The 21,232-nt window shown below is 49.0% G+C and overlaps 1 protein-coding gene across 2 annotated transcripts in view; it reads left to right on the top strand.

The window, feature by feature from the left end:
• The first annotated feature begins 80 nt into the window (after positions 1–80).
• PPP1R7 (protein phosphatase 1 regulatory subunit 7) overlaps positions 81–21,232 on the top strand; it is a 31,707-nt gene continuing 10,555 nt past the window's right edge. Inside the window, exons 1-9 of one of the 2 annotated variants that reach the window (XM_074398730.1) lie at positions 81–186; positions 3,355–3,483; positions 8,438–8,493; positions 9,073–9,138; positions 9,794–9,924; positions 11,182–11,344; positions 13,271–13,387; positions 16,883–16,987; positions 20,404–20,490. In XM_074398730.1, coding sequence (XP_074254831.1) covers positions 135–186; positions 3,355–3,483; positions 8,438–8,493; positions 9,073–9,138; positions 9,794–9,924; positions 11,182–11,344; positions 13,271–13,387; positions 16,883–16,987; positions 20,404–20,490 — 906 coding nt within the window. In that variant the 5' untranslated portion in view covers positions 81–134. Of the gene's footprint in view, positions 187–3,354; positions 3,484–8,437; positions 8,494–9,072; positions 9,139–9,793; positions 9,925–11,181; positions 11,345–13,270; positions 13,388–16,882; positions 16,988–17,082; positions 17,537–20,403; positions 20,491–21,232 lie in introns of those variants that run through there. The other variant, XM_010347284.3, reaches the window with a different exon arrangement.

The raw sequence follows: 21,232 nt of genomic DNA, 5'->3' as shown, positions 1-21,232 counted from the left end.
TGGGCCCGCGCAGGCCCGCCGCTGCTGGAGCCGCCGCGCCGGAATCCCATTGGCTGGGCCGACTCTGAGGCGGGAGCCCTGATTGGTTGAGGGACCTGAGGCGACAGACTCCGGAAAGGGGAAGAGCAGCCAACATGGCGGCGGAAAGCGGCGCGGGGCAGCAACAGTCGCAGGAGATGATGGAGGGTGAGCGGCCCCTGCGGGCGGCGGCCCAAAGGCCCGGCGGGCGGGGGGAGCTGCGGGCCGGAACTGCTCCGTGCCTGAAAGAAACTCCACGTCCCGCCTCCGGTCGCCGCCCCGCGGCCCCCTGACAGCTGACAGCCGGACCCGGGGGAGCGGGGGAGGCTCTGGACTTAAGGGAGCCCTGGCCCGAGGGCGGCAGCGGCCAGGAAGGACCCAGAGCTAGGGGGAGAGCGGCGGCGCGAGGCCAGGCCGGGGGTGGGGCTGAATGGGACGCGGTGGCTCCATTCGGTCCAGTTGGAGCCTCGCCCCGAGCCTCTGAGATTGACAGGCGGGGGAGCGTCCTCGGTCAGCTGACGAGGAAACTGAGGCTCCGGGCGCTGGGACCTACCAGAGTTTGCTCCTTGGTTCACGTGGCGAGGGTGGAGAAGGGTCTTCTCTTGAAATCGAATGGACTGTTGCGAAGGGGCAACAAGGAACCAGAAGATTGAGTTTCGGAAGGTGATGCCTGTTTTCAAAGCTCTCATAGTTCCGAAAAGACAAAATTCAACTTTCTTCCTCCTCATTCACTTTGTTGAAAAAAAATTAGATGCACATATGTGTATGTATACATGTCCGTAGGTACAGTCGTATACATGCGGGCACAGTATGTGTATACACGTGCGTGCACACACCCGGCTACCGCCAGCTGGGAATCAGTCGTCGAGTGCTTAAATGCTTTTGGGTCCCATGGTTTGGTGAGGGGTACAGACCTCGCAGAAGAGCAGTCACTGCCTCGTGTGAAAGTGGCAGGGAAGAGGAATGTGGAGCTGGGGGAGGAGGGTGGGCGCAGGAGGAAGGGCTGACATGTTTGGAAGTGGTGACGGCTGCAGAGCAAGGCCAGCTCTGAGCTGGGGCCTGAAGAATAACTCGAAGGCGACGAGGTTGGGAATAGGGTGAGGGAAAAGAGCAAGAATCTCTCAAGGCCAAGAAAACTGCAGTCAAAGGGTGTGGAAGAGAGTTTGACCACGTCATCTGTGATCGGGATGTGCTGTTAAGGGTCTTGGACTTTTATACCCTTGAGGCTTTTTAAGAAAGAAGTGCCTCTTTGTGTCCTCCCACCCCCTCTTCAAGTGTTTCCGTGTCTTAGTAAATGACAAATATAAAAGCCCAGCTTTTCTCTCTGCCCCACTCCCACCCGTGTCCTATTAGTCAAGGAGCTCTGACACCTCTACTTTTAAAAATATCTCCAAATCTTCGATGCCTCCTCCATTCCCATTGCCAGTACCTTAACTCAGACCTTCGTCATCTCTAGGCTAGATTGATTGCCCCTACTCACCAGCCCCTCATCCCCAGTACACCAGAGTAATTTTCTTACATGCTGATTCACTGTCCCTTGTTCCAGACCCTCCCTGCTGCCGTCAGGTTTCATTTCACTTTGGCTAGCATTCATTAGTTAAGCCTCTCCTAACCTCTCACCCCTCCTCCCCTTCATGAGGTTTCTGCACCAGCCTGTCACTCAGCAGAACTTTCTCTCCCTAAGCGTGGACCACCGAGTGCCCTGTGCCTAGTTAAATATCTACTGCATGTCATGTACATGCTAACCGGTGCCTTTTCTAATTTAACCCTGACAGCGACTCGCTGAGGTATGAGTTCTATGCTAACTCCCTTCCACAGACTGGGAGATTGAGACTCTGAAATGGAGGTGACTTGCCAAAGCTGCATCTCCAGCAGCAAACTCAGAAAGAGCATTCTAGAAATACTTTTGGACTCAAAGCTCGGATTTGGATTTTAGAATTAGATCAGACTCTCTGGCAATGGAGAATGGATCAACAGGGCAAGACAAGTCATAGAGAGACGAGTCAGGAGGCAGACCAGGAGCCCAGGCCGCAGCTAATAAGTAACTGAGCCACTGTCATTGCCCGGGTAGGGAAGAAGAGATGGATCTGGAGGTTTTGGAGGTGGGTTTTTTTAAGGATTTGTTTTATTTAGCAGTCCTTTCTTGGGTTTTACCTTGCTACTAGGCTAAGCAGGAAATACAAAGATGAAATTGAACTCTTTCCCTCAAAGAGTACATCTCTTTGTAGATAAACCATAGTCAGCAAAGAGAGTATTTTCAGTGTGGTTGATAATTCCAAGTAATGTGTTAGTGCTTCATGTTTTCCAGACAGACTTGAAAAAGAGGTCATGAATAAAGTTATAAAAAGGAAAAATGGGCCGGGCGCAGCGGCTGACACCTATAATCCCAGCACTTTGGGAGGGTATGGTGGGTGGATCACAAGGTTGAGAGATTGAAACCATCCTGGTCAACATGGTGAAACCCTATTGCTACTAAAAATACAAAAATCAGCTAGGCATGGTGGTGCGCACCTGTAGTCCCAGCTACTCGGGAGGCTTAGGCAGGAGAATCACTTGAACCCAGGAAGTGGAGCTTGCAGTGAGCTGAGATCATGCCATTGCACCCCAGCCTGGGCAACAGTGCAAGACTCCTCAAAAAAAAAAAATTATTTGACAACCTTACCAAAGAATTTTTACCTGTCACATTGAATTGCCTTATTCTTCAATTCAAAAAATATTTATCAGCCTTTAAAAGCCTTGAGTTGGTAACACTCTGTCCAATAAATTTCACACCAGTGAGCTTTCTGTGGGCGGTCAGCACTATTGGCTATATTTTCCTCCTCTTCAGTGATTTTTCCTGCCCACAGTCTGATTTGAGTTAGTATTGATTTCTTTCAGAATGTGGGCCTGTGAAGTTGGCTGGTTTTCCTAGCCAAATGAATAGTGGGGCATGGATGGAGGTACGTGGCAGAAGGGTCACAGCGGTGGTCACCAAGCCCGAAAGTGAGAGGCACTGGTTCCATTAGTGCATTTAATCATAGGTGATCCAAGGTTTTCAGAACACTGGGCAATTCTCCACAAGCTCCTTGAGGGCAGAAGTCTGTTCCTCACCTAAGTATCCATATGGGCTCCACACTCTGCTCCCCAGCGCCCCCCCCCCCCGCCGCCATTCTCCCCGCTGCTGTAAGCCTCAGGTGGTGCTGGGACCTGGGACACACTCAGATGTTCCATTGGACTGGATTCAACAGACATGCTTAAATGAAGTCCTTTTTACTTAGAACGTGGTATTAGTCTGTTATATACTCCTCAAAGTCCCATAAAGTGGATGTAAATTCTTACTGACATGTGTGGGTTCAGTTGACAGGCGGGTCGAGTCCGAAGAATCTGGCGATGAAGAAGGGAAGAGGCACAGCAGTGGCATCGTGGCCGACCTCAGTGAACAGAGCCTGAAGGATGGAGAGGAGCGGGGGGAGGAGGACCCAGCAGGTACGAGGCCCAGCTCCCTCCGTCAGGGACATCCGCAGGTTGGGAGGCGTGGCTGTGCTGCACACGGTCTGTCCCTGGGTAGGCGGTGTGTCGGTCTGGGGAAGGACTCCTCTGTTCCTTAGGGGCCCTCAGGGCAGGTGGGTGTGCTCTCTGAGGCGCTCCCTCGGCAGGCTGACTCATTGATGGCATTTGCAAAAAGCATGTGTTTTTTTCCAGTTCCACTGAAGGCAAATCCTAGCACGAATATTGACACTAGTGTGCCACTGGAGACAGAACCACAACTTTTTTTTTTAACCATGTGTTTAGGAAATGAGATTTGAAATAAACATGGCTGACTGCTATGCTTCTGTGTCCTACCATAGCAATAGAAACCTTTAATCTCTGAGAGAGGTCATTTCTGCGTCCTGCCTTACCATTTTTTAGGCCTGAGGATTGACTTCTAAAGTGCCTAGATTGTGGCCGGGCATAGTGGCTCACACCTATAATCCCAGCACTTTGGGAGGCCAAGGCAGGTGGGTCATTTGAGGTCAGGAATTCGAAACTAGCCTGGCCAACATGGTAAAACCCTGTATCTACTAAAAATACAAAAATAAAATAAAATAAAGTAAAATTAGCCAGGCATGATGGTATGCGCCTGTAGTCCCAACTACTCAGGAGGCTGAGGCAGGAGACTCGCTTGAACCCAGGAGGTGGAGGTTGCAGTGACGCCAGACTGTACCACTGCACTCCAGCCTGGGCAACAGAGTGAGGCTCTGTCTCAAAAAAATAAAAATTCAAAAAAAATATTTTTAATTAAAATGCCTAGATGTTAGGAAAATCATTTTATGTGGAAAATAGCCCAATTGCCTCTTATTGTTTTAATGAATAACAACAGAATAAATTTGGAGATAATAAAAGTAAGTTCTCACCCATAATGATGGTTTTTCACCCTCCCCAGCAATGGCCCAAACCTTTTCATTTGCTTAGAAAATCAATTTATATTGAAAAGAATGAGAGAAGTCATATGAACACAAAAAGATATCCAAGATATTAGGTTTAAAAAGCAAGTTTTGGCTGGCTGTGGTGGCTCACGCCTATAATCCCAGCAATTTGGGAGGCCAAGGCGGGCAGATCACCTGAGATCGGGAGTTCAGGACCAGCCTGACCAAAATGGACAAACCCCATCTCTACAAAAAATACAAAATTAGCTAAGCATGGTAGCACATGCCTGTAATCCCAGCTACTTGGGAGGCTGAGGCAAGAATTGCTTGAACTCAGGAGGCGGAGGTTGTGGTGAGCCGAGATTGTGCCATTGCACTCCAGCCTGGGCATCAAAAGGGAAACTCCATCTCAAAAAAAAAGCAAGTTTCTAAGCTGGCACCGTAGCTCACACCTGTAATACCAGCACTTTGGGAGGCTGAGGCAGGTGGATCATGAGGTCAGGAGTTGGAGATCAGCCTGATCTACACAGTGAAACCCCATCTCTACTAAAAATACAAAAATTAGCCAGGCGTGGTGGCATGTGCCTGTAATCTCAGGTACTCAGGAGGCTGAGGCAGGAGAATTGCTTGAACCTGGAAGGCGGAGGTTGTAACGAGCCAAGAAAAAAAAAGCAAGTTTCTACTTTAATTTTCCTTTTTTAAAAAATTATATGTATTATTGTTCTGTCCCTCTAGAGATTTTTTTTAAAAAGCAAGTTTATAAACGGTATTCATGTATGTACTTTTACCTGCTAAAGAAAACACATTAAATGGAGTCTGTCCAAACAACAGGTTTAAGAAGGATCTATACATTCTGCATTTTCCAGATTTGTATACAAGAAACAAACCTAATTTTTAAAATAACATTGTGCTCTCTGTGCCAGCAAAGATGATTGGTAACTATGGCAACCCACTTTTAAGGCAAAAGGAGACGACCACAAAAGTACCAGTCACACTTACTTTTTTGGCACTTCGGAGCTGATATTCTGGAAGTGATGTGGGTGGAATGCAGTGCGTGGGAGTGATGGATGGAGGCTTCCGTTATCGCCTGACTTAGTCACAGACAGTGGAGTGGTGGGAGCCCCCGCTATCCTCAGATGGGTGCTGCTGAGACATCGGGTGTTTATGGAGGACTTGAGAGTTGGCAGAGCAAGCGCTGTGTGCTTTCTTTCCCTGGCTCACTAGCACAGGCTAATGATGTTGTCATCATGTTCTCTAAGTGCACTGGTGCGGTAATGTGTTATAGATGAGGAAAGTGAGACTGCAGCTTGGCCGGGGGCATGTAGCTACAAGGCAGACCGGCTGACCTGGCCTGGCCTGGAAAAATCCAAGGTTTTTTCTTCCAGATGACTAGCTGATTATAAATTTTCTGGGAATATGCATATCTAGTCCTTAGAGAAGCCAAGACTTGCTCCTACCTATGTTTATGTAAGTCTTTTTTTTTTTTTTTTTTTTTTTTTTTTTTTTTTTTTGAGACAAAGTCTTGCTCTGTCACTCAGGCTAGAGTGCAGTGGTGCAATCCTGGCTCACTGCAACCTCCAGCTCCCAGGCTTAAGCGATTGTCCTGCCTCAGCCTCCCAAGAAGCTGGGATTACAGGCACCCGCCATCATGCCTGGCTAAGTTTTGCATTTTTAGTAGAGATGGGGTTTCACCATGTTAGCCGGGCTGGTCTCGAACTCCTGACCTAAGGCAATCCGCCCACCTCGGCCTCCCAGCACCCAAAGTGCTGGGATTACAAGCGTGAGCCACCACGTGGGGCTATGTAAGTCTTAAATTCAATTCAAACAAATGTAATCATGTCAACTGTTACTTTCTACCTATTTTCTCTAAATCATTTTTAAAATATGATGAATATGTAATATACTCAGAAGGGTATTCTAGGCTGGAAACCTTGTTTCAGATGTTAGCTGACATTCTGAGTGGTGGGTGGGCAGCCAGTGCTGGATACATTACAAACAAGACCCCATAAAGCCATGTGGCCACGTGTCCTGAGGACACATACAACCCGTTTGTCCCTGCTGGCCCAGCGTAACTGGCTTTCTGCTCTCAAAGGGTCCTGGTTCAGATTACATGACCTGGGCACCCTGCCTTCATTGTAGTGCCTCTTCCAGTGCAACTTCCAGAACTCACAAACAGTGGCTTGACGCCGTCTTTTGAAGGGATTTGTATCCTATCTCTTGGTTTCCTCCAGTTCCTTTTCATCGTGAGGTTTGTTGATATCCTGTAAAGTTATGGATAAACTGTAGTAAACATTATTATTTTTAACTAGCCACAGTTGATCATTATAGAAAAGGCATAGTGGAAAAACTGAATTCAGCCTTGTGGGACCATTTACTTCGTTAAGCTGGTCTGGTGTCAAGTGCTCCTTTCAGAAGCCTGCAGGTGAGGTGAGGAGCCAGCCTTGGCATGCGGGTCCAGAGCTGTGTGAGGTCACTCCCCTGCAGAGGCAAGTGCATGTTTGCTCTAGGAAAGAGGTGCAGTAAGAGCCCCTACAGCCCTGTGAAGTAGTGACAATGACAGGAGGTACAGAAGAAAGCATCCTACAGGTATAATTCACAGGATCCAGACTGGGACAAGCACTGCAAGACAGACAGAACACTGCAAGGGGAAAAAGAAATTTAAGGACAATGCCGGCCTAAGTGCAGTGGCTCATGCCTATAATCCTAGCACTTTGGGAGGCCAAGGTGGGAGGATCACTGGAGGCTGGGGGTTCCAGACCAGCCTGGGCCACATAGCGAGACCCTGGCTGTACAAAACATGGTTGTAAAAAATTAGCTGGGCATGGTGGCACACACCTGTAGTCTCAGCTTCCTGGGAGCCTAAGACAGGGATCACTTGAGCCCACAAGTTCAAGGCTGCAGTGAGCTATGATCACACCACTGTACTCCAGTCTGAGCTGCAGAGTGAGGCCCTGTCTCTTAAAAAAAATTCAAATTTAAAAAATTTTTTAAAAAGAGGAATACTATCTAGTCACAACATACAGCCTTATTTCGGTCATAATGCAAGTAAACCAGGGAAGAAATGTCAAGACAGTTGAGGAAATGCGAACACTGACAATAGTTGGCGATACTAAGGAATTACTGTTGATATGTTTAGTGTTTTAAGGGGTATGGGTGTGTGTGTTTGGGGTCTGCATGAGTGTGTGTATGTCACTGTTGTGCATGCGTGTGTCTGTTTCTTTGTGTGTGTGTGTGCGCATCTGTGTGTGTTCAGCACATATGCTGAAGTAGGTTCCCATGAAATGAAGTGAGGAAGTGCCGCACAAGGAGGCTGTCCCCCAGCAGAGAGAGCAGCGCTCTCCCCTTGCACAGAGGCGGTGGCTCCGCGGTGGAGAGTCCTCATGAAATCCAGTGGGCTTCTCCGCTGGAGTGAGTTCACCAGTCTCCCCGTTGAGAAGTGTGTTTAAATTATTCACTGAGCCTCTTTGATCCTATCTGTTAAACTGTGTTTTGTTTTGTTTTGCTCTTTACCGAGAGAAGTGTTTGTAGATGCTGGGCCACCTTCCAAAGCAATAAAAGGCCCATCCTTGAGCATCCGATGTGCCCAGCATGGTCTAGATCCTAATGGCCTAGTTTGTTGCCGCAAACAAAAAGGGAGAGCCTGTGTAGGAGGCAGGCTGCTGCTGGTGAGTCATGGAAAAAGCAGTGTGCTGCCCTGCTCACCTGCACTCAGCCACTTCCTCCCCTCCTTCCCACCAGCAGCTTCAAAACACATTTCCTTTCTCAGGAAGTTCAAAGGCACAGATGGATGTTTGGAGACCTTTGCCAATATCTGAATTCAGGAAATTCAGGATGCTTAAAATGCCAGTACTGTCAGAGCAGGGCCCAACCCTTCCACATTCTCCAGGTCCTCGGCGTGCCTTCCCATCAGCTCCTCCTCGGGGTCTGAGCTGGCTTGGGCACCAAACAGCGCCAGATCTCAGCCAGAGGCAGCTCTTCACCGATGACTCCTGTTAACAGGGTTCTAAACAAGCCTCTCTTTCTTATTTTTTCAGAAGAACACGAGCTGCCTGTGGACATGGAGACCATCAACCTGGACAGAGATGCGGAGGTAATGCTGCCTGCTCAGCCCAGCCTTAGGAGGCGCAGTGACAGACCGCCTGTCAGGCTGTCTTGTATGAGATGAGAAAGATAGTTCCCTGGTTCATGTTTTTCATGCCAGTGATTGTTATGCCATGTCTGTTCAACCCTTGAGGACTGTGTTGCAGATGAGATGCCTTTGACTCATACATTGTCTGGGTCTGGTGATCACATCCTACATGGCGGTCCCGACGGCCCCAGGCTGGGCCTCCTGAGCCCACAGTGTGTCTCTGATGGGGACGGGGATGGGGTGCATCTCCTCAGAGCCTGGGCATATGTTTTGTGCATACAGGATCTAGGGAATGAGAAAAAGATGCCATGTGCCAGTCATTTTAAGGGTCGGTTTTGCATAGAACTAAGTGTAAGTCAACACTAAACCAAAGAGCCCCCACAGCACACCCTGTCACTGACATCTGTCTGCTGCAGACCCACCTGGCACTGCCTCCCCCACCGCTGCCCACTGCCAGGCCTCCTTTGATCACTGCTCTTCTAGGACACAGGTCTCCAGCCACTTTGCTATAGCTGAGTGTAGATTTCTGCTTTGTTTCAGGATGTTGATCTGAATCACTATCGCATTGGGAAGATTGAAGGATTTGAGGTACTGAAGAAAGTGAAGGTGAGAGGAACTGTCACAAGGGAGCTATGACACCCACCTGTGGGATGTGGATGAGTCCCAAATCGAGCAGTCAGTCCTAAGCTCTGGTCCTTGTGCCAGCCTATGGGAGGTGGGGCTGACTCCACCTTGTGGAAGCCTTTCTCTACTGGGAGCATAGTGGGTGTGAGACAGCAGTCAGGGGGTTCGGGCACAGCCCTGGGGTCATCGCTGCTGAGCTCCGGCGGCCAGGGAACCCTGACTCTGGCTGCCTCATTTCTGCGCCTGTGTTCAGTTAATTCCACAGCCCTCAATGCATCTCATTTGAATTTGTCTCTCAAAATTGAGCCCACCGAGGGCTCTTAGGCTCTGCCAAGAGTGGCAGATATCCACACCCCAGGCCAACGCCACGCTCCCTGACTGGGCCTCTCACGTGGGGCCCGCCTTTTCCTCCTGCCTCCCTTTGGGCTCCTGCCCATCCTTAGGGTGTGTGGAGGAGTTCTGGCTTGGTGCCCTTGCCCACCTGCCTCCCGAAGGTCAGCGCCTTTCTAGGAAACCGCAGAAGAATGAAGACACGTCCTTCCGCCAGAAAGGCCTGTCCTGTGTCCTCCAGCACAAGCTGAGGCCTTCTCATGGCCTCCCCCTTGCCTGTGTCAATTGTCCTTTTCCCATCCCCCAGACTCTCTGCCTCCGCCAAAATTTAATTAAATGCATTGAGAATCTGGAGGAGCTACAGAGTCTTCGAGAGCTGGATCTTTACGACAACCAGATCAAGAAGATTGAGAATCTGGAGGCGCTAACAGAGCTGGAGTGAGTCATGAGACCCATAGGAGAACATGGTGGGGAGGCCACTGGGTGGGGGGTGTCCAGTCTCTCCAGAGCCAACCCCCTGCTGGCTCTTGGCCCTCGAGAGGCTGCCTCTGCCACAGGGTCCTGCCCTGCATCCGAATCCCAGGCCTTTGCCTGCCATGTTCAGGGATCCAGGAGGCCGGATCAGCTCCATGCATTTCTTCACCTTCCTGGACAATCCTGACGTGCAAAGTGAATCTCCAGTGGGAAGGATGCAGCGGGGCTTCTGGAAAGCCTCCATTCAGGGGATACTGAGATCGGTAGAGGAGAACGTTCATCCCAAATTTCCTGTTGCCTTTTGAATTTTTTTTTTTAATAAAAAAAGGTGACATTTCTAAAATAAGGAGTCAGGTCCTCAGCCAGGTGCAGTGGTGCACACCTGTAATTGCAGCACTTTGGGAGGCCACATTGGAAGGATCACTTGAACCCAGAAGTTTGATGTAGCCTGGGCAACATAACAAGACCCTGTCTACAAAAATTAAAATTTAAAAAGGAGCCAGATCCTAGTTACAACTTTACCTGGATTTTTGCCCCTTTGTTGCTCATTATTTTTGTTTTGTTTCTAATTCAATACTTATCAGGTCCCTTCTGTGTGCAGAGCCTGGTACCAGGTCTCGTCACGGGCATAAGTGTAAATGAAACATAGTTTCTGCCTCAAATACCATGCTGGGAACCAGGGCATCAGGAGCCTGTAGGCTGCCCCTGGCATGCTATGGGCTCCTGGGCAGCCTCCAAATCTCTCATGATAGCATCAGTGTGAGCCAGGCGCTAGCAGGGTCACAGTCAGATCCCCACCCCGTAGTGACTGCAGTCTCCTGACGGGGATGCCATCTCTAAGGTGGTTGTGAGTTCTCTGCAACCTGTCCTCATGTAATTTTTTTTTTTTTTTTTTTTTTTTGAGACGAAGTTTGGCTCTTGTTGCCCAGGCTGAAGTACAGTGGCACAATCTCAGCTCACCACGACCTCTGCCTACCTGGTTCTAGCAATTCTCCTGCCTCAGCCTCCCAAGTAGCTGGGATTACAGGGATGTGCCACCACTCCTAGCTGATTTTGTATTTTTAGTAGAGACAGGGTTTCTCCATGTTGCTCAGGCTGGTCTAGAACTCCCGACCTCAGGTGATCCACCCGCCTCGGCATCCCAAAGTGCTGGGATTACAGGTGTGAGCCACTGCACCTGGCCACTCACGTAATTTTTTTAACTGTTTTTCTTGTTCTCAGGATACTAGATATTTCTTTTAATCTGCTGAGAAACATCGAAGGGGTTGACAAGTTGACACAACTGAAAAAACTCTTCTTGGTCAACAATAAAATCAGTAAAATTGAGAACTTAAGCAACTTACATCAACTACAGATGCTAGAGCTGGGATCTAACCGCATCCGGGTAGGTGCAGACAGCCCTGACCGGTGTATTCAGGGAGAGGCGGCTAACTAACGGGTTGTGTGTGGGCTCGGTGGGTGTATGCAGAGTGCATGGTGAGCTTAATTTTTCTTACGATGCAGTGATTTTTTTCATGAACAGGGAAATTATTATTTTTAAAGAAATGCTAACCGAAAGTCAGTATCAGTAAGCCCTGAGTGGTCTAGCCTTTCTTCTGCACATAGATTTCAGCTGCTCTTCATCCAAATCATGATTCTAAATCACACCATTCCCAGTTACATTCTGCCCGAGATGAACCAACCTACCTGAATGCCTTGCTCTTCAACCTACTCATGGTCATCTCTGGAGTGCTGCTTTGAGATGAACGTTTCCCAAGCCCAGCAAAGTGGTCACTTGAAGTGAACTGATGTATATACCAGGGGCTTTAGAAAGTGTCTTGATGCTGACACACTCCCAAAGGCAGTGCTGAGTTGGCCCTTCCTCCCTAGACAGCTTCATACTCCTGGGACACAGTCCCCAACAGGATTAGATCTGTTCTCCAGGATCTATTTGACCTTGAAAACCTGGGACAAAATGGAAATAAGAGACTTTTGAAAGGTGATCTGGTGTTCCACAGAAGCAGGATCAGGCCTTCATCAGCTGACTCATTACCACCGTCATGTGCAGGAGGGGAACCTGGAAGGGCATCCCAGAAGCACTGACATTGGGGGTGGATCTGCCAGGCAGAGAGGAGGGGGGGTTCCCGTGGGCAGGGAGGAGAACGTCTGTCAGCTAGAAGAGCACTGCGGCCCCATGCCCAGCTCCTATTCGGGGTCATGGCACAGAGCCTGTGCTTCCCCTGGCCTTGTTTAGTGGCTCCAGCAGGTGTTTCTGAGCACGTCTGCCCCTGCCCCATGTTCCCAGATGCCCCTCTGTTTGGCTTCTGGAAGTATTGTAGCATGCTGTGTCTGTCCTGGGCCCTCGAGAGCTTGGACAGGATACAAACCAGGGGAGGGTGGTTTTGGCAAGAGTCTCTTGGCAGTTATTGTTATAGATCTCATGGCCACAAGTAGCAAAGCAGCACATTTAAGAGAGCAGCCCAGATGTCCGCATTTTATCAAGTTTCTCACTATGAAACTTTCCAAGGGAACAGTGGCTCATCACAAATTAATGCCAGCTCAGCATGTGAGGATGCCTGCACCCCCGCCAAGTCCTGTGGTGTGTGGATTAGCACGGCTTCCCTCCTGGAGTCCCCACCTGAGTAGCATGCACCTCATCTGGTTATTTTGTGTCTGCTGAAATATTTAAAGAATGACTTGTCCTGAGAGAGAGTAAACTGACAGAGGAAAGAAACTGAAGTCAAATCAATAAACAGTCATTAAACAGCCTGCTGTAGGCGCGTCACTGTGGGGAGGACAGATGGGGCAGCGTGGTCTCTGCCTCTGGAGGTTTATGGTTGAATAGAAGAGCACACCGTCGCAGCACAGAAGAGCCGTGCGGGAGGTTGTGGAAACTGGCAAGAGGGGCAGAGCACTGCGGGGTGAGGGCCCCCCAGGAATCCTAAGTGAGGGCCCTGAGATTTCAAAGACTTGGGGCCAGAATGCCCCGTACTTCACTTCTGAAGAGACCGAGGCTCTTGATGTGTTAATGTGTCAGCTCACAAATTTAGAACTGGATGGGACTTTGGAATCTACTGGCCTGTGGATTCTAAGACTGCTCCTCAGAACCCCAAAAAATCCAAGGTTGGGCGTGAGCTCAAGACAGTCTTGGATTTGCCACTGATGTATTCTGCCTTCAAATAAGATTTCCAGTGGAAATCTTAGCAGAGATGCCACTAGCCCCACACCTCAGAGCTGAAGCCCAGACAGCTCTGCCCCCATCCAGGCACCTCTGGCTGCCTGGCACAGCCTGCCAACTGCAGCACTCACTGCTGTTCTGTCCTTTCCACAGGCAATCGAAAATATTGACACGTTAACCAATCTGGAGAGTTTGTTTTTGGGGAAAAACAAAATTACTAAACTTCAGAACCTGGATGCGCTCACCAACCTGACGGTCCTCAGTATGCAGGTACGGTGCTCCTGCAGGCTCTGGCAGGGCAGCGATGCCCAACACAGCCTTAATTTCATCCTTCATTGCCTTCACAACTGGCATTTTGTTTCACCATCAGTGCGCCATTGAAACCTTAGATGCCATAGACTTCATACACACATGTGCCAAGCAAAAACTTAATTCTCTTTTTTATCATTGTTATTATTATTTACCCAAGCAAAAACTTAATTCTCTTTTTTATCATTGTTATTATTATTTACTTTTTTAGAGAAAGGGTCTTTATCTGTCACTCAGGCTAGAGTGCAGTGGTCCTGTTATAGCTCACTGCAGCCTCCAACTTCCGGGCTCAAGCCAGCCTCTCACCTCAGCCTGCCAAGTAGGTAGGACTACAGGCATGTACTACCACATTTGGCTAATATTTTGTGGGGAAGAGATGAGGTCTCACTGTGCTGCCTAGGCTGCTGGTCTCTAATTCTTGATCTCAAGTGATCTTCCTGCCTTGGCCACCCAAAATCCTGGGTTTACAGACATGGGCCACTATTCCTGGTCTTTTTTTTTTTTAAGAGACATCTCACTCTGTCATCCAGGCAGGAGTGCAGTGACAGGGGCAATCATAGCTTACTACAGCATCACACTCCTGGACTCAAGCAATCCTCCCTCAGCCTCCCAAGTAGCTGGGACTACAGGCACACACCACCATGCCTGGCTAATTTTTGTATTTTTTGTAGAGAAGGAGTTTCCCTATGTTGCCCAGGCTGATCTTGCACTCCTGGACTCAAGCAAACCTCCTGCCTTGACCTCCTAAAAAATGTCATTCTTAAGTTCCATGCCTCCCCCGCCACCCAATAACAGTCCTAGATGGTTTTTAGCCAAAGGGGACTTCTTCAGAAGGTGGAGCTTATTCCAAATCCTAAAGGGTTTGGCTCAGTTTCTTCCATTGCACAGAGGACATCAACCCTGTTAGACCTCTGCATTTGGGAGTCAGTAAGCACTTGAGTGTGCCTATGCTCGTGTTTACCTTTTGCGTTGGAAGCAAATTAGCAGAGTTGGACCCTTGAAGTGAGGTGGAACAGAGAGCTGTGGGGCAAGGCCAGTGTGGTGATAGCTGATCCCCTCAACTGGCAGTGAGGGGCGTGTGAAAACCACTCTTAACCCTTGGTGATGCAGAAGTTTGTTGGGCTTCTTTTAAAAAGTTCCTGGCCTGGTGCGTGGCTCATTTCTGAAATCCCGGCACTTTGAGAGGTTGAGGCAGTTGGATCACTTGAGCCCAGAAGTTCAAGACCAGCCTGGGCAACGTAGTGAGAGCCCATCTCTAAAAAGTTAAAAATATTTTTATAAAAAGTTATTAGATCGGGCATAATGGCTCATGCCTGTAATCTCAGCATTTTGGGAGGCCGAAGCAGGCTGATCACTTGAGGTCGGGAGTTCAAGACCAGCCTGGCCAACATGGTAAAACCCCATCTCTATTAAAAAATACCAAAAAGGCCAGGCGCAGTGGCTCACGCCTATAATCCCAGCACTTTGGGAGGCCAAGGCGGGTGGATCACGAGGTCAACAGATCGACCATCCTGGTCAACATGGTGAAACCCTGTCTCTACTAAACATACAAAAATTAGCCAAGCATGGTGGTGCACGCCTATAGTCCCAGCTACTCAGGAGGCTGAGGCAGGAAAATTGCCTGAACCCAGGAGGCAGAGGTTACAGTGAGCCGAGATTGTGCCACTGCGCTCTAGCCTGAGTGACAGAGCAAGACTCCATCTGAAAAAAAAAAAAAAAGTTGCCAGGCACAGTGTAAGCGCCTGTAATCTCGGCGCTTTGGGAGGCCAAGGCAGGCAGGTGATCACAGGGTCAGGAGATTAAGACCATCCTGGCTAACATGGTAAAACCCTGCCTCTACTAAAAATACAAAAAAAAATTAGCTGGGCATAGTGGCTCATGCCTGTAGTCCCAGCTTGTTGGAAGACTGAGACAGGAAAATCGCTTGAACCCATGAGGCAGAAGTTGCAGTGAGCCAAGATTTTGCCTGGGCAACAAGAGCGAAACTCCATCTCAACAACAACAACAAAGAAAATAAGAATCAATTTACTCTAAAATATTCAGTAATTTTTTACACTTTATTAATTCAGGTAAACCTTCACCAAGTGTATCTTTTAACAATGAGTTCTTTTTTTTTTTTTTTTGGTTTGCTTTTTGAGATGGAGTTTTGTTATTGTCATCCAGGCTGAAGTGCAGTGGTACAATCTTGGCTCACTGCAACCTCCACCTCCTGGGTTCAGGCAATTCTCCTGCCTTAGCCTCCCGAGGAACTGGGATTACAGGCATGCGCCACCATACCCAGCTATATTTTTGTGTTTTTAATAGAGACGAGGTTTGGCTGGGTGTGGTGGCTCATGCCTGTAATCCAAACACTTTGGAGGCCAAGACGGGCAGATCACCTGAGGTCGGGAGTTCAAGACCAGCCTAACCAACATGGTGAAACCCCGTCTTTATATGTATATGTATGTATGTGTGTATATATATATAAAATAAAATAAAATAAAATAGAGACGATGTTTTACCATGCTGGCCAGGCTGGTCTCAAACTCCTGACCTCAGGTGATGTTCCTGCCTCGGCCTTCCAAAGTTCTGGAATTACAGGAGTGAGCCACCACACCTGGCCTAACAATGAATTATTTACCTAAAAAACATGTAATTTCCAGCTGGGCGCAGTGGCTCACACCTGTAATCCCAGCACTTTGGGAGACTGAGGCAGGCAGATCATCTGAGGTCGGGAGTTCGAGACTAGCCTGACCAATGTGGAGAAACCTTGTCTCTACTAAAAATACAAAATTAGCCTGGTGTGGTGGCGCATGTCTGTAATTCCAGCTCCTCGGGAGGCTGAGGCAGGAGAATCGCTTGAACCTGGGAAGCAGAGGTTGCAGTGAGCCAAGATCATGCCATTGCACTCCATCCTGGATGACAAGAGTGAAACTCCATCTCAAAAAAAAAAAAAAATGGGCCGGGCGCGGTGGCTCAAGCCTGTAATCCCAGCACTTTGGGAGGCCGAGGCGGGTGGATCACGAGGTTGAGAGATCGAGACCATCTTGGTCAACATGGTGAAACCCCGTCTCTACTAAAAATACAAAAAAAAAAAACTAGCTGGGCATGGTGGCGCGTGCCTGTAATCCCAGCTACTCAGGAGGCTGAGGCAGGAGAATTGCCTGAACCCAGGAGGCGGAGGTTGCGGTGAGCCGAGATCGTGCCATTGCACTCCAGCCTGGGTAACAAGAGCGAAACTCCGTCTCAAAAAAAAAAAAAAAAAAAAAAAAAAAAGATTCCCATGCATGAATTTTAGCTCAGTACAGCAGCTCAAAATTTTGATCCTCTTTTTCTCTCTACCTGAGTCCATTCTAGCATGTTTTAAGTGAAATGCTCTATTCTTAGAATTCTTCAGATTTCCTAAAAGCCGTTTCATCTCTCGTCATCTCTCGTCCTTTGCGTTGTTCTGACGGCTGCGTGTTCTCCCTCTTGCAGAGCAACCGGCTGACGAAGATCGAGGGTCTGCAGAGCCTGGTGAACCTACGGGAGCTGTACCTCAGTCACAACGGCATCGAGGTCATCGAGGGCCTGGAGAACAACGTAAGACACCCGCTGTCGGTCTGGGGCCGTGTGGGTGGTGGGCAACAGGCAGGCAGGCAGCTGGCCAGCCATCACACACAGGCCTCTCGTGCCAGTGTCAGGAAGATGCCCTTCCTCCAGAGGTTTATCGGAGAGACCTTTCCATCCCGAAAACTGAGGGGCCCCTCCTCATACGAAGAAGTGCGGTAGCTGTGTGCCTGTCGGCCCTCTGCCCTGGGTGTGCCTTGAAGGGCTGACACTTTCTGTGGAATTTCAGCACAGGCGTCTGTAGGATCCCTCAGTGGGGCAGCATCTGCTGCACACCACCATGCACTGCAGGCATTTTGCAAGATTTGAAAAAACAAACCCAACCTGCTCATAAAGACCCCTGTACTACAGAGGGTAACTGGTACCCCTCTAGGCCACTGACCTTCTGCCGATGGCCCCACTGGCCTCAGCCCCTACTTCCCAGCCCACAGAGGCCCCACCCTTCTTCTCAGCTGCCTCCAGCCCACCCTGCTTTGTCCCAGTGCAGTGTTCAAGAGAAATAAAAGACTTTTTCTCATTCAATTTTACTTGTTTTTTTCTGTTTTGTTAAATTGCCAGCAAATATAACTAGATTGGTCTATAAATATAGCATTTCAATCTCATTAAAGGGCTTTGTGCCTCAACCCCAGGGCCTAGTCCCCATCAGTAAATTTCACCAACTCCTGCGTAAAATTTTGGAAAAATTCAAATTTGCCTGTAGAAAGTTTGGTCACCTTCCTCTGACTTTGCAGTGAAATTAAAAGGTTATAAAACCAGCATACAGGGCTGGGCGCGGTGGCTCAAGCCTGTAATCCCAGCACTTTGGGAGGCCAAGGTGTGTGGATCACGAGGTCAAGAGATCGAGACCGTCCTGGTGAACATGGTGAAACCTCGTCTCTACTGAAAATACAAAAAATTAGCTGGGTATGGTGGCGCGTGCCTGTAATCCCAGCTACTCAGGAGGCTGAGGCAGGAGAATTGCCTGAACCCAGGAGGCGGAGGGTGCGGTGAGCCGAGATCGCGCCATTGCACTCCAGCCTGGGTAACAAGAGCGAAACTCCGTCTCAAAAAAAAACCAGCATACAAACCAAGCGTTCACCTGTGTGGTTTAGAGTGGTAAGCTGAGACATACCTGTGGTGGAACAGCACTGGGGACTATGTAGAAGGGCTTGGGATTAGGACCAGGTGGGGTGCACAGCAGGGAGCACATGCTCAAGGGAGCCCTAGTGCCCTCTTGCACTCTGGCCACCTGAGCCAAGGCCCCGCAGTCTCCACCAGGCGTCCACCGGGAGACAGACAATCTGTATCACGTTCCAAGCAGCCAGGCCCAGGGAAACTGGAAAGAAGTGTAATTCAGAATCTTACCAGTAGGGGTGCTACACGGCGGCCTTGGTCAAACACCAGATCATTCTTGGGCCTCTGAAACAAAACAGAAACAAAAATTGTTGCACTAAAGGTAATTACGTTATGTAATCTTCATCATGATCAAATGTGACAGTCTTCGCTCTGCCATTTTTTCACTAGAGATCAGACAAATACTTCCTCCTAAGTTTTGTCTCTTAATTTATCTGGAATTTATTTTTATGGTGGGAAATAAGATAGTAAATGTAGTTTTGTTGCAGATGGGAACTTAGACAGTGCCCCTCCCCAGGGCCTCATGACTCCTGTCTTTTTCTGCAGTGTCCCCTCCAGCTCTGGGCTCTCTCCTGTTAGTCTAGAATGTGCTTGCCGTGGCCCCTGACAAGTGTAACTTCTGTAGCATTGTCATGCCCTATGATGTGCCTACTCTCCTCACTCTGTTCCATCCTTTTTTTTTTTTTTTTTCTATTTTTTAAGCAGTTCTTACTAGTTTGCTTTTGGATTAGTTTTCACACATTGTCCAGCTCCCCCTGGAAAAACGTGAAATAGCGTTGAGTGTATAACTGAATCCTGAGCTTAGAGGTCAGGGACCAGTTCTGACAGCCAGAGCCCATCACCAGCTCTGCCCCTCCTACTGAGCCTTGGTTTTTGGAATGCACGAGGCTCAAATCCTGCTGTGTGTTCCAGGCCACTTTCATTTTGCCAGTTTCTGGGCTTGCATACCTGGTGACTATGAGCATCTCCGAACGGTGCAGGGTTCAGGGGAAGAGCTGCCGTCTGTGCTAGAGAGGCCTGTCCCAGCCCCGCCGCCAGGCAGTGTGTCACTGGACTGCCCACAGTCCTGTTTTCTGCAGCATCTCCTGAAGCTCTTTTTACTCTGAACCTGCCCCCCTGAGCTCCTCCCTCACACGTTGTGGCTGTTGGTACTCTGTGAGCAGAACCGACCAGGGCGCCGAGATGGGGTGGTTTGAAGGCACCTCCCTGGCAGCACGTCATGCATAGCCTGCTGGAGAGGCATCCGACTTGACACGCGCATCTGGTGCCCGCTGGGGCACTGGGCGGCAAGGGTGGTGCAGCCAGAGGCCACGGCCATAGCGCTTTTGAATTGGGAAAGCCACTGGCTGGGCCGTTTTGGGGGAGGCTGGGGGAGGAGTGCTTGGTTTTGAAACATTTTTAAGCTCCCTTAAAACTTGGAAGGCTTTGGAATTAGAATACCGAAAAAATGCGGTAGAAAACCAAGGAAGGGACTTGGGAGGGAGCAGAGCATGAGGGCCAAGCAGGGAATTAACTTTGTCGAGCTCCTCAGGCAGCTTGTAAACGTTTTCCTTTTTATGAGAAAAGTATTGCCCAGGCTTAGCTCATGTGTATTGGAAAGTGAGTATCTGATGTGCATTTTCAGAGTAGAAGATCCTAAAAACACACTCTAGTCTCCCGGTGAGGGACACACCCTGCAGCAGGTACTCAGCAGGCCCAGCACCCAGTCCTCAGGACCCGGTCCTCAGCGCAGCTCCTTTCTCCGAACTTGTGCTTCTGGCAGCCTCTTCCCAAACAGAAGTGTGGGCCTGGGGTCTGAGTCTTGCCTCTCCCACTGCTACTTAGCCCCGCTGAGCCCCAGGTTCCTCATCCCTAAATGAAAAGAGGAACTTTGTTTTGAGGATTACTTGGTCGTACGTTTCCTCATGATGAGCACTGAAGAAATGTTACTGCAATTGTCAACCTTTCTTCAGAGCATCAGGGGGTTACTCGGTTCTTCCTGGGACCATCAGTCTCTGGGAGCACTGGGCTTGGAGTCTAACACGGTCTCAAATCCCAACAATCAGAAGAGCTTAAGGAGGTAGCTGGGCAGGCTCTGATGGAAACACTGTCCCAGGGAAGGCTGCAGGAAGCAGCAAGTCTCGTCACCCTCTGTAGTACGCCCTTACCCTGTGAGGGCAGAGAGCGCAGCGTGTTTGCAGGCCTAAGCTCAGCGCCTGACACTACCCGTGCGATCGGTCATGCAAGTCACTGTTGATCTGAGGTAATCCAGGAAACATTTTATTTCCTTCTTTTAGAACAAACTCACCATGTTGGACATTGCATCAAATAGAATCAAAAAGATTGAAAACATCAGCCATCTAACAGAGCTGCAAGAATTCTGGGTAAGTTTAATACACACTGGGGTTGACGACACTTTGACTAAACTGGTCTCATTGATTAAAATGTGTGAACGAATACAAGGATCTCCCATAAGCCTTCATGAGTGACTCCGTCACGTCATGAGATTTGGGGTGGGTAATCTCACAGACTTGCATTCGGTGTTGTCCGTGCTCCTCAGAGCGTAAGCCATGGATCAGCAGCATGAGCAGAGCTGGGGATCTTGTCAGAACTGCAAAGTCCTATGTCCCACGTCCCACCACAGCTCAGATGCAAACTGAGTCAAAATCCTTGCTTTATAAGACTCCAGGTGCTTGCGGTACATGCAGAGGTTGGAGAAGCCCTAATCTAGGTATGGGTAGAACCTCAAATTGTCATTTCACTAAATAGTTTCCAAACCCTAGCAGAAAGGCAGACACATTCTGTTCAGGTATATTCCAGCACAACAGAAGGACATGTTGGATGGGTTTCTGCAGTTAGTCTTCTTGGAATTTGCCTTGTATTTGCCTTGTGGTCACAGATAGGTTTCAGGAGTAGTGTTGCGGAGTCAGTAGGAAGAAAAACAATCTAAGAAGTTTTTGCAATTCCTCCAAAGTGGTTGGGAAATGATCCCCAAGTTGAAGTCTTCAGTGTTAGGATTCCCTTAGGGAATTATCCTAAGGCTTATTGCCTTTCCCCTAGCATGTGGCCTCTGCAGGGATCGTGGAACAGATGTCACTCTGTGAGGCTGCCAATGTAGTAGTGTCC

This window comes from Saimiri boliviensis, chromosome 5 (genome assembly GCF_048565385.1).
Source record: "Saimiri boliviensis isolate mSaiBol1 chromosome 5, mSaiBol1.pri, whole genome shotgun sequence".
Taxonomy (NCBI): Eukaryota; Metazoa; Chordata; class Mammalia; order Primates; family Cebidae; genus Saimiri; species Saimiri boliviensis.
Note: the sequence above shows the minus strand (reverse complement) of the source record. Positions and strands in the feature narration are given on the sequence as shown.